At 42.7% G+C, this 13,587-nt stretch overlaps 1 protein-coding gene across 3 annotated transcripts in view; it reads left to right on the top strand.

Annotated features, from left to right (window-relative positions):
- The first annotated feature begins 7,478 nt into the window (after positions 1-7,478).
- Positions 7,479-13,587, top strand: part of Adamtsl1 (ADAMTS like 1) — a 904,412-nt gene continuing 898,303 nt past the window's right edge. For 2 of the 3 annotated variants that reach the window (XM_060365805.1, XM_060365807.1), the window contains exon 1: positions 7,479-7,642. In XM_060365805.1, coding sequence (XP_060221788.1) covers positions 7,556-7,642 — 87 coding nt within the window. In that variant the 5' untranslated portion in view covers positions 7,479-7,555. The remainder of the gene's footprint in view (positions 7,643-13,587) is intronic. The other variant, XM_060365806.1, reaches the window with a different exon arrangement.

Raw genomic sequence — 13,587 nt, forward strand, 5'->3', positions numbered from 1 at the left:
AAATCTTTGCCTCTCTTTCTCATTCATAATTTGTTTTTCAAAAAGGAAAAAAAATCTTCATGGCTTCATGTAATTATGATATCAGCTTCTGTACCAAGTAAAAAAACATTCTAACAATAGCAAAAAGCAAAGAACCTGACATTCCACCATAATTACACAATGGACCAAAGAAAGTTAATATTCACTTAATTTGTTTCATAGCCCTCTTTTTCTTTAATTGTTATTACCTACATATGTGTGTGTTGTTATACATACATGCATATATGTATTCCTTAACACATAAACACACTTTGCTCAGTCTGTATAATGTCACTAGTCTGTATATGTTTCCAGGGCTGGCCATTTAATATTGAATATTCAATAGTGGTGTATCTTGAAATCTTGACAATATTAAGAATATTAGTTAAACATTTAATGAAATATGTATAGTTGTGCATGCCTGTGTATATGCATGTGAATGCAAATGCTGGTGGAGACTAGAAGGGATTGTCAGATTCTCCCACACTCGAGTTATGCTGGGTTGTGAGCCAACTTTTGCAAGAGCAGTACGTGCGCTTAACTGCTGAGTTATTTCTCTAGCCCTCTCCTTGAGTGTATCTGTGTGAGTTCTCTTGAATACTTTGGGAACAGAGCAGGGTTACCCTGAATAATGAATAAATCTTTGATAGCACCTCACAACTTACAAAGCAGGTTAGCTTAATTTCTCCTGAAACATGGTCATTTTTATTTATTGTTGTTGTTAAACGGGGTACCTTTAATTTTCTTGACAGCGTTTTAATTTCCTTGCTCTTGTCTTTAATTTCCAAGCTCTGTGGAACGCAGTTAGGAAATAACCCTCAGTCGTGTCTCAGTCTGTGTTCCCGTTCTTCTGAGTCATTAGTGGCGACACCTTTAAGGAAGGACAGCATGTGTGAGACACAGGTTCTTAGTTGCAAGCCAGAAGTAAGAACTGTCTTCAAATTATAATTCACACCATAATGTATTCATTCTAGTGCGTAAGAAATTGTTTTATTAAGTTGTTCATGAGAAGGAAATCAAGCAAACAAACCTCTCTATACCAACATGTTTATTCTCATTGTGCGATTTTCCTAGTGCAATCGAAATTGTAGTGTTAGGTTTGGTTTTTACAACAAAACTGTGTCCATCTATACAAACTAATATTTCTTTCAAAATGAATAAAGAGCAGTATATGGTGTTGCTTTTAGGAAAACTGAGGCCAATATCTATTTAAAAGATACCTGTTCCTCTTTAGTTTGGACACTGGTTATAAGTGTAAAAAAAAGTTGATTATGATTATAATTTCCAGTCATAGGTGACAACTGAAAATGAAGTGTTATTTTGTATGCAAATGGAAGTAATTGGCATTTGTAGTGCATGGACTCCAGCAACCAGGGGTTATTCTGGAAGCTTTGGACACAGGGAACTTGAGGGCTGTACTTAGAAGATGCATTCCACTTCCCACAGCTCATAGGGGTGCCTGGGAGCCTGGGGCAGTAGCTGCTCTTGGGCCTGTGATGTAATGGAGTAAAGTGTACCAAAACTAAATGATGTTTGGATTCCCAAATGACACTGTGCTTTATGAGAACACACCACCACAATAAACATTAATTAGCCGATTGAAATGTACTTACTAAGGCACTTATATTTTGGGTTATACATTAGAACTGGTTCATCAGCATTTTGGAGAATTCACATTCTGACTGTGGACATATTGGCCTTAGGCATCCTGTATACATAGATACAGCACATGTCTTTCATAGAGCTCATCAGCAAGGTTTATACTACAGTAAATATTCAGTGTGGTTCATCGAATGCTTATTGTGTGCTTACTGTGTCTAGAATACAAAAGATACTGCAAAAGAACTCTGCTCTCTAAAGGCTGATGTCGAATAATTGGGAGGATAATTGATGAGAATAATTGTGAAGATACAGATTTCTTTTCACACCTGTATTTTCTGAAAAATATGCATGTATTTTGAAAGAACAGAAATCATATTTTTGTCTCCTTTCTCACAATCTCAGAATGGCTAAGAAGAAATGAAGACTGAATATTGCTGACAGACTGACTAAATTATGAAAACCTTGTTGCTAATTTCAGGTAAACATTTTTTGAGGCCCCACGAGAAGATGAGAAATGTCAATGTGTCAGTTCTAAGTGTAACTTACTTTTTTTTTATGGTCTCTCTTGTCCTTTACTATATTATTTGCACAAATCCTTCAACACATGGAGAAAGAATGAAAAGTTTTGGAGAGGTTATTATATAAGATTTTTTTGTGTGATGAAACCACACCCAGTGGGCCGCACCCAGAGGAGCTTATGTATGTTATTAGGCTCCGGAATGTTAAGTGTGTTGGATTCAGTCCCTGCTGGGCAGTCATATGACGCAAACGGTGACTCTTAAATGAAGCCATAATATATGGTTTAACTTCTTAACAGTTTGTGATGTCATTTTTATGTGGTAAGAAAAACAAATGCTGTCACATTTTAGACTTGAGCCTCCTGCAAGCCAGCATCAAGAGATTAAGTATGTATATTACTAACAGGAGAGCACCAATGCAGTGAGATGCATGCCAGAAAATGGCTGTGAGCTCAAACCCTGCTCACAGGGAGTGTGACAGAACAGAGAGATAAGCCTTCTGATAAGTTAGAGTCCCAGAAGACCCTGTGCTTCCCTTTGAAGGAAGCAGAGTAATTTTAAGTATTTTGATCTGAAATTTAATTCAAATAAACATGTTTTTGTAGAATCAGCTAATATTTATGCTTACTAGGTAAAAGCCCAGAGATATAGTAACCAAAGAAAAATCCATAGAAAAGACAAAATCAGAACATCGATTAAGTTGGGGTAGAAAGTATATAAAACTGTTGGTTTCCAGTGTTTACTTTGTTGAAATACGGCTTTGAGTCATTTCTATGAGCTATAGAGATTCTACTTTATGTTTCCTATCATTTTTATTGTGCACATAATTTAACAGTTTGTAATAGTTGAAGCCACATGTCTCTGTAGCCTGCTTTATTGCTGAAACAGTCTTGCTCAACGGAAAAGACTTTGAACCGTGTAAGGCAGGTATGTATATTTTCTTTGAACAATGTGTATAACATTCAACTTGTCAAAAATGAACCTTTTGCTTGACTGAACAGCTTTGCTCTGTGTTTTACTTGTCTGCTGAGGCAAATAAAGGCTGACAAGGAGGGCATTTCCAGCTAGTTAAAGACCAAAAGGGGAATAAAAGAGGATTTGAGCCAGCTATCAGAAAATTTTTCTTGCCTAACATTGTATTTGTATCCTATGTACTCATTAAAGACAATTTAGATAAGTCTTAGCTCTGAGTAACAAAATGTAGATCTCATTCTTCTCTGTTTCTAAGTATTTAGGGGGAAAATGATCACTTCTTAGCCTGGTGGGCTTTCTGGATGTACATTTATATAATTTATTGAGGGCATCACTATGGTGATGAACATGGTTGGTTTTATATCAGATGTTATTTGTTGACAGTTTTATTATCAACTCAGGAATTATAAACAGCGCTAAGGATTTGTACTGGAACTTTTTCTATAAATTTACATAATTAGATAGTCTCTTCCTAGTGAACTCTGAATGCTGTCCATTAACTTAGTGATATGCTTCTGAGTGCTTGCTATTAATACTATGTTCCTAGGGTGATCCTATTCGATACTGGGTTAAAAGGCAACTGAATAAAATGCTTCTCCTCAAGGATTTGCTGGCTCTATCTGTTGTTTCACACACTATCCCTCTGAATGAAGTATTAATTCACCCACTTATTAGCTAAACAAATACCAGCTTGTCAAACATGTAGTAGGAATTTGGCTGATTAGGCATTGGGAATTTGGCTGAATAGTGAACAGTTTTCACAGAATACACAACCCGGTGAGTTAGGAGAGGCTGAACTCTAGTCAATGAATCTCATTAATGAAAGCATGGTCATAAATCCAAACACTTTCTAGATGAAAAGAATACGGATATATCAGCGCATATAAATAAAGAATTAAACTCTTATATAAAGAGGAATAGTCAACTCAGATATGGAAGTCACTCAATAATGAGTCAGTTAGAGTGGGGGATCTGGAGGAAAAGAGATATGGTTGAAAGTCAGCTCCCAGAAATGGCATATGAATGACAGAACATCAAAGTAGAGGAAGGTTCCATGATGGTAGCAATAATCAATTGTGCCCCATGATTCTGTGAGGACAAAGGGGGGGGGGAGGGTATCAGCATGGAAGTCATTGGTGAGTAGAGCAGTTTCTGTTTGTATAGAGATGCTGGGGCCCAGTTCTGACGGGAGTAGATTGATAAACAGGAAGGAAGACAAAAGACAATATAAGAATGTGACAGAGATATATTCACTGAAGGAGGTTCAGCCCCTTTGTTTCCTTTTTTTGGAGGAAGAGGCTTGAATGTATTTGCATACTGAGAGGTAGGAGGATTCACGGTAAAGGAAGCTATCCTGTCAAGCATAAACAGGCAATTCGAAAGCAATTTAGGATTAGACCAGAGCCCCATCTTTACAGAGAAAACAGAAAGTCCAGATGGTACTGGATAAAATACATTTGATGAAAGCAATTCTTTTATTTTTTCAAAAAATATTAGAATCCCAAGTGTCTGAAACAACACAGTAAAACATGAAGTGGGTTTTCTGGAACAAAGGAAGGGTTGAAATAGTCATCAGCTGATGTGAGTGAACTGAAGGTCTGTGGAGTGCAGGTTGGTGAGTGGTGGGCAGTGAAGGTCCACCTGAGGCTGGCACAGATGATGTTATGTGACACCTGGCCTTTACTGTGGTACTCTCCTGCAGGGCTCGCCTCTGTAAGGCAGGCCAAAGCAGGTAACAGGTCTTTCTGAGTTGAGGTATAAAGAAAGACCAACAGGTGAGAGGTGAGTTTAACGGGAGAGTGTTTTTGAAATGGAGGGGTAAAAGAAAGATGATCGAATAAAAGGAACAGAAAGAAAAGTGAAGGTGGAGGAAGGATTGAAACCCAGTGAACCTTCTGTAGAGGCGAAGTCTCACTGAGAGGAACAGGGAGAGTCTGAGCCAGCCCAACAATGGACCCGCTCCTCCTCCGGGGTCTGTGCTGACCAAACACTATCTTCCAAAGTCTCAGGCAGGAGGTCTCAGAGCTTATGGCGGGGGTCCCTACAGACTTTGAGTCTGGTCCTCGAACAGGTATCTGGATGTGTACCCTAGGAGATGCTCTGAGAAAGGGCCACCTCCTCAAAACACACGAGGAGAGACAATACTTTCCTTCTCTGTGGTACCTTTCCCACAGCCATTCTGTTCTGCAGCAGCCAGACTGATCCACTCGTGGAAGGCCTCTTGATCTCATGGCCAATGACATGTCAGCATCTTCTTAGGTGTCTCCTTCCTTTTGAACTTACCTTTTTAAAACCCTACAACCCAACTCCCATATTAATTAACTTCAGATTTCTATTATCTCATTGCTTGAGGAATAGAATGTTATGCTTTCTATTCCTCTGAGCTAACTGCAGGGAGGTGAGGCAACATGTCACTTTGTGTCCCTGGGTGTTAGTCTCTTCGTGCACATAGTGCGGTGTCTATCGAATTAGATTGGAAAATCTGAGGGTTTGGAGATAGAAACTCCCTCTGAGTTCCAGAGTTTCAACTCCCTCTGAGTTCCAGAGTTTCTCTGGCTGTGTCTCCTCCTGGTCTTGGTCCTGCCCCCAGCAGCTTCAAAGCCATCAAGTGTAGCTTTCTTGTATGTCAGGGGAGGAGGGATGATCTATACCCACCTTGTGGATTCTTTAACTATTTTGTTTACTATTGCTGCCTAACACTGCTGTACCAGGGCTCTTCCTGCTTTCAGCCTGGTACTCCATCACACATTAGGACCTCCTTCCCACCCACACAGTTCTTTCTTCTGCTCCTAAGCCTGTGGTTCACCGGTCCTGGCACAGCATTTTCCATCTTATAAGGAAATCTTCCCTGTTTACAGCCTCTGTGCTGTCTTTGGAGGGGGAATGCGGGGCGGGGAATGGGTGTGAGGTTGGGCACTCGTTCCTCTTTACATTTTTTAAACGTGGTATAAAGCTGCTCAACAATTCATAACAATTTGACTTCTGGGCTTAGCATCTCGAAATGCAAAATCACACAAGTATGTTTTTCATACTTTGGGAGTTCAATAAATACACATTTTGAGAAATAGGTAAATTCTGAAAAACAATCCATGTCACCTACAAAAACAGAACAACAACAACAACAACAAAAAAGCAAAACAAACAAACACAAACCACCAGTCCAAACACAAAGACAGAGGTTGGAAAATCTAGCATGCATTTCCTTAAGTAATTTGGCCATGGCTTTGCCTTTCATTCTCTGTCAGCAGACCGTGGGCATTTCCGTGTTCTGGACTGATGATGGGCCCTGTGGGTAGAAAGGCTTCCAGGAACACGCGAAGTGCGTGAATGGTTGCTAGGGAGTCTGTCAGCGTCTTAAGTAATTCGTAGCTGTGTTAACCCCAGTGAGCGCACATGGGAACTTCACAGAAGTGGTTTCAGGAGGGCAGGGCTGACTCCCCTTATCATCAAGTTTACTCAAGTGGGGCCAGCTCCCCGCCTCTTCCAGCATTGCTGCCAAGGTTGGAGAGGGGTGGGGTGGCCTGGAAGACCGCTGGAAGGGTAGGGACTTGCTTTCTTATAGAGCCTCTTTGGGCGGGTGACTCGGGACCGCCAGATTTTTCGGGAGGAGAAGAGCTGGGGCCCGGCGGCAGAAGACCACAGCAGAGCGCCAAGTTTACCATGTTTCAGAATAAGCTTGAAGTGTCATAAAAGCGGGGCACAAACCAGAGAAAGGGAGGGAACACTAACGACAAATTTAATCTCCTTGGTCCCATCTCCTGGTACCCGCTGCTGTGCCTCAACTGTTGAGGGTCCAGGCGGTTCAGAAGCCGGTTCCCCTTGGCCAGACTCACCCCGCAAAGGGAACGAATCCCATGGCCGAATCACAGCGAGCGACCTGCGGACAAACGCTTAAGAATAGACGTTGTCCCAGTCTGGGAGAGGATAAGTTTCTCAAGGGTCCCCTGGCCCGGGAGAAACTGGGGCAGCCGGCAGGGCAGCTGGGCACCAGCTAGAGGAGTGAGCTTTTCGGGGTCGGCCCTAAGCACAGGTTCCCGGGGCCGGGGGTGGGGGAGCGCCAGCACGCGAGGAGGGGGCCTTTCCCTCTCAGGGCTGGGCGGGGTGGCACTCCGAACCCCAACGAGGCAGGCAGCAGCCCGGACCCTCCTTTAACAATCCAGAAGACAGGACCAGCGAGCTTCCCCGCTCGCTCTCCAGGACGCGCGCACGGAGCTGCGCCTAGCGCCTGGCCGAGCCTGGAAGGAGGGGCGGGAGGGTGCCGGGGCGGGGTCGCTCGCCACCGGGCGGGGACTGCGCCCTCCCGCGGAACGCCCCCGGCCGGGCGCACGCGCTCCCATTCAAAGTCGCCGGCCTGCTCGGCCTCCGGGCAGACGCGCCCACCCGCTCTTGCGCTGCACCGGTCAGCCGGGGGTCCGCACTCTCCCCTCCCGGCCTCCGCCGGGACCATGGAGCAGCTAGTGGCGCGTCGCCGCCTGGGGTCTCTGGCTCGCTTCGTCGGGAGCACCTGGTGCCTCCTCTGTGTCGCCGGACAGGTAGGACACACTGGGTGCGACTCCAAGACCCCTCGACCTTTTTTTTTTTTTTTTTCCTCTCCTGGCCTCGGCTGGAGCTCACTCACTTCTTGGAGCCCTGTTTCCGCGAAGCTCATTCGCGGGGCTGAGCCCCCTTGGGAGCTCGGGACAGGTGGTGGACGGTTGAAGCTGAAGGGGGGGATGGCGTTTAGCTCCAAGCCAGCGGGGTCTAGCTCTGGGCATAACTTTCCAGGACCCTGTCCCAGCTACACAACCAAGTCCCTCTCCCAGATGGTCAGAGTCAGGGGAGAAGGCGGGGGTTGAGCCCCGCGGCTGGGTGCTGTCATGTCTTCGGGAACTTGCCACCCGTACTCCTTCTAGACAGCCCTTCACTGAGGCTGGCTCTCTTGCTTTCCTGGGAGAGGCTTGGGCGCTGGCACACTTGTCCTCGCTTCAGCAGGAGTCCCGTTGTGTCGGGGAGGGCTGTCTAAGGGGTGAGAAGTGTGTGACAGGTGGGCTTCCCTGGAGCCTGCAAAGGTATAGGGCTGGGGGTGGCCCGGGAGGTTGGAGGTTCGGTCCTGGCCACACCCACTCCAAATCCTCCCATCGTGTTTGCGAGGCCAGATATAAGGTGGGGATTCCTCGGATTCCCTGGAAGGGCCCTGACAGTATAAACTCCACAGAGGTGTTAGTGCAAGACCCTGGGACATCTACTAAGGAACTAGGTCTTGCCAAAGTGTGAGGCACCTTTGGGTTGCTTTGGAGAGTCAGGTAACTTTTAATTAGTACCCATGACTTGGGCGGCTTGTTCATAATTTAGCCTACATAGATTTGATTTTCACAGGATTACTTTGGTAAATTTGGGAAAATGCCCAAATACTCTCGACGGGAGTTATGGTTATCGCCAGACAGCCTCCCTTCCACTGTTTTGCTTCTGGAGACTTGTTCAGATTGGGAGATTTCCCTCTTTGCTTTTATTTAGGTTTTGAAATTTGTTCTCATATGTCTGTGCTAATGGTCATTTTCATGGCAGTGGTACGCTTTTGGAGACAGGATCAGGTATGAATGCTCCTGAGGGGCCCAGAGCAGGATGGGACTGAGGACTACAGGTCAGTAAAGGAACTTTTCAGGCTCCCACCTAGATTGGGATTGACCATACTAAAAACAATGGTTAGTTATAAGCATGTTTTGCGCCTGCCATCCTTGATCCATGACAGCTTTCTCAGCCACAAAGCCCAGTAGAATGGCCATAGGAGTTCTCGTGGTCACGTGATTGCACTCTGCTGCTTGATTGAAAGCCAGGGCTGGAAAATGCCCTGTTCTGAGGTGAGCAGGTGGTCCAGAACCATGACCCGCATCTATATTTAAGAACAATGAAGAGGACTTAAACGTAAGTACAGGGGACTTGACATCAAGCTTGCTCCAGCGCTGACTCTTACCAAGTCACTGGTTGAGGCTCTTAGCTTCTCATTTCCTCATTTCCACAGTGGGCCTTGGCCTAATTTCTCCAAGGTCCTGCGACACCAGACAGGTTCTCAAGCAAGCCAAGACAACTCCTCGTCATCCTGTTTAAAATGTTCACGTGGATAGGATGCCACCTCATCCTTTGTATAAACTGTTTGCTGATATTGAATCCAACGAGGGTGAATAACCAATTAATGAATTTTCTTAGGCTTGTGGGTTTTTTCGTTTTGTTTCAAATGTTTTCTCACTGTGCTTTCTCAAACCTGTTTAAAGTCATCGTGCGCTTTCTTGGCATCCAGAGCAAATTCATCTCCCAAACAGCAAACAACGCCTGTTCGTTCTCCTTGCCCTCCTCACAACCACTCCTCCTGGAGGAAGCTTACAAAGAGAAATCTGGGCCTTGTGTGTATAAAGGGGACTCTGCTGTTCCACTCCTCACAGGTGCTTTCCACAGGAGGAAGCTGGCAGAACTGTCAGGAGTGTGTAGGGAGGAGCTTAAGGTCGTAAATGGGCTCTGACAGATCCTGGTAGAATCGAAGTCTCCTTTGAGGGTTCTCTTGGGCAGGCACTACAGTAGCTGACTTAAATGTATGTTGTCTTCCTTTAGCAAAACCCAAACACAGGCATTTTTTTTTCAGGTCACTGAAACAGATCAGAAATTTTAGGATATTTAATATTAAGCAAAGAAATCTCTATGGACAATAGCCAGTGTCATATGGTTTGAACACTGATAGAAATTTGAGAGGTCCTTATGCTTTTAAAATTAAAACACTCACTACATAAAAGAATGGCCTCTAGTATTATCAGACCATTCTTGGGTGCCTTTGAAGCCTCAGCAGGAGTGAGGCCATTAAGAGGCTTCCCAACAAAACTGCACCAGTAGTCTAAAGAACAATTCCATTGTGTATGAGAATTGTTTGGAAACCCAACATTTCTTTCTTCTCATTTCTCTTTTTTACCTGTTTCAGGAATTATTTCTCTTTGCCTCTGACTGTTATCCTCCTATTTTGTAAGATCTTTCACCTCACTCCTTAGGTTCCCATCAGGCTGCTTGTTTTACTGAATAACCTCATTTTACTGATTAACCTCATAACCCAACTTGCTCCCACATAAAGATGTGCCTAGCAACTCACTGCACAGATAAGGATGCTCAACTGTTGTGTTGGCAACAAAAGGCATCCATTACTACTGCTTTAAAATGGTACTTTGTAATCAATGGTGGTTCATTCAAACCAAAGAATATTTTCATTCATGGCAGTATGTCAATTGGCGCCCTTGGGAATTCAGTGGTGAAGTGCATAGTTTCAAGAATGCCAGAAAGAATTGATTCTTGGATTCATTCTCAATAAAGAACCTTCATGAAGACTTACTTGTGTCTTATTCTGTTGGTGTATAATTGCTGTTGTTTTATTATCCTTTATTTTGCCAGAATAATGACAACTCTGCACAGTTTAAAAACAAGCTCAGGGCTTTGAAAAAAAAAAAATCTACTACTTCAACTGCTTGCTCCAAGCAAGGAATCTCCTAAGTGTGAATGCTATAATACCCAGAGGCAGCCTTTTTTGTTTGTTTGGTATTATTTTGAGACATAATTGGCACACAGTAAGCTGTTCATGTTTAAAATGTAAAACTTGGCAAGCTTTAATATAGGCATACCCCAATGACACCATGTTTTGTCACGGCCTTTGAAAATGCCTCCCTCTCATCCTTGAAGCCAACATCATCAGGAAAATAACAATGTTTTTTTGTTTTTTTTTTTTTGTATAAATTACACTTCATAATATTCTCTGTTTGGAATGATACACTCTTATCACTTATGTGATTTGGCTTTTTTTCCTCGGCATAATTATTGTGTGAGCATCCCTGCTGTAACATGCAGCAGTAACATTTTGCCTTTTGTTCCTAGGTGGTTGTCATACAGTTTATCATGTATTGTCTTGTGCCTATGGAGAGCCTGCGCATCTCTTGTCTCCATGGCTGTTCGAAATGAAGGGTCTCTGAACATTTGGGCACACATATATAGACACTGGTTTCATTTGTCTCTTGACAAATGTTAGGAGTTTAATGGTTGACTTAGATCATAGAGGATGTCCACCTTCCTAAGAAATTCCAGTTTCCACAGGATCTAGAGAAGCTAGCCCCTCTTTATCTACAGGTCTCACAGGTTTTTATTTCTGTAGTTTTGTTACTTGGGGTCCAAAAATACTACATGAAAATTTCCAGAAATAAACAAGTCATAATTGCTAAAAATGTCAAACATGCTTCTTTTATTTTAATATTATTATTATTTACTATTGCTCTCTTGCATCACAAGTAAGTTCAGGAGGTCACCTTGGTGCCATCTCTTCTCTCATGCATCCACAGAGGTCTGGAGGTAGACTCCATGTGGGTGAAAGGAGATAAATACTGTAGAATTTTTTATCTTTTGCAGCGATGCATGAGAGTTGTACTTCCTGTGCACCTTTGCCAACACCTGATGGTCTTTTAGCCATGCAAACAATGGAAACTTGGTCTCGGTTTTTATTTACAATCCCCTAGTGATTAAACATGTTGAGTATTTCCCCATTAGTTCATTTGGAAACTACTCAATCAGGCACCTGGTGACATGGAAGTATATTTTGAAAAGTACATCACTAGATAATTTTATCAGTTTTCCAGACTACTCACACAAACAGTGTCCATGTGTTGTGACTAATTTTATGGAACCACTGTCATGTTGATAGTCACCAGAATGTATAATATGGTGCATGACTGTGTTCTTATTTATCAAATTTGCTATTCAAATCTCCGTTTCTTTTCATTATTAGGTTATTTGTTTTCTTATTGTTGACTGTGAAGGATTCTTTATATATTCTGGCCACTAGTCTTTATCGAACTTATGTTTTAAATTTATTTTCTTACAAGTCTTTGGTGTGTCTTTTTGTTTTTCTAAATACTATCTTTGGGTAGTGTTTAGTGACTTTTCTGTTTTATCGTGACAAAAATATCTATCAAAAGCAACCTAAGGAAAGGAAGGTGTACTTTGGCTCACTGTTTAAGCACAGTCCATCACATCGGAGAGGCGTGATGACAGGGCTGTGAGGTACTTGAATACATTGTGTCCACAGTCAGGAAGCAGAGCAGAGAGGGATGATATGAACACTGGTCCTCAGCTTACTTCCTCCTTTCCATTTAGTTCAAGGCTCTAGCCTATGGAATGGTGCTACCTGCCTTCAGGGTGGGTCTCCCTGTCCCAGTTACACACTCTGAAAATGCCCACACAGTACCCCCACGGGTACTCCCACGGGTACTCCCACAGGTACCCTCGTCAGTACTCCCACAGGTACTCCCGTAAGTACTGCTACAGGAATGTCTCCCAGGGGATTCGGAATCACACCACATCACCAAGGCCACAGGGATGTTCTAATGTCAATGAAATTGGACTCAGCGAATTGTTTTTAAGGAGATTTTGACTTTCAATATGTCCTTTCTAAGACATGTTCATCTGGCTCAGAGGCGCAAGTGTTTATCTATAACGTTTAATAGTTTTAGGTTTTTGTTTTTTTTTTAATTTAGTGTATGTTCCATTTGCAGTTACATTTCATATATGACGCAGGATATGGTTCTATGTTTGTCTTTCATGTGTGGATATGCAACAGTAGTACAACTCAAAAAAAATCCTCTCTCCATCAAATTGTGTACCTTCATCAATCAGTGTTTGTATACACATGGGTCTACTTCCAGATTCCTCCTTGTATTCCAGTGCACGGCTGTGCCACCATGCTTGGAGGTACCGCATTGCTATAGTTTTATTTTTTAACTGAATTTTGTTTTTGTGTAGTCCTGAGGGTTGAACCCAGTATCTCTAACAATGCCAGGCAAGGGGTGATCTGCACCCCTTAGATAAGTCTTGAAATCAAAAGTTCAAATCTGTAATTTTGTCCTTGATTTAAGGATTTTTTTTTGTTTTGTTTTGTTTTTTTTTGATTTAAGGATTTTGACCTAGCTATCCTGTATACATTTTATATGCCTTCACCAGTTTTTAAAAAAAATGCAGGCAGAGAGCTGTTTGGGAGTGTATCAATTTCTAGATCTGCTTTGAAAGGTTTGCCATCAGCAAGATGAAGTCTTACAGTCCATGAGTACTGTGCACTTCTGTTTGAGTTAGTTTTTCTAAGTAATATCTGATGATTTTCAGTATACAAATAGTACACAAGTTTGAGTTGGATTTTCTCTCTCTCCTCTTCCATGTTCCCTCTCTTCCTCCCTGTGGTTTCCACCCCTCACTCTTCTTCCCTCCTCACTTCCTACTTATGCTGGGGCTGTAACCCATGGTCTCAAACATGGTCAGAGAGTGGTCCACTGCGACTTTACCCCTGCTCTTCTATATTTCACCTTCAATGCTATTTTAAATGGTGATGTGCTTTAATTTTTTAGTTTATATTTTTCATTTTTTAGTCTGTAAAAATATAATTGTTATGAACATTGTTACTGTATTCTGAAACCTTACCAAACCACTTATT

Source organism: Meriones unguiculatus, chromosome 12 (assembly GCF_030254825.1).
Source record: "Meriones unguiculatus strain TT.TT164.6M chromosome 12, Bangor_MerUng_6.1, whole genome shotgun sequence".
NCBI classification, from domain to species: domain Eukaryota; kingdom Metazoa; phylum Chordata; class Mammalia; order Rodentia; family Muridae; genus Meriones; species Meriones unguiculatus.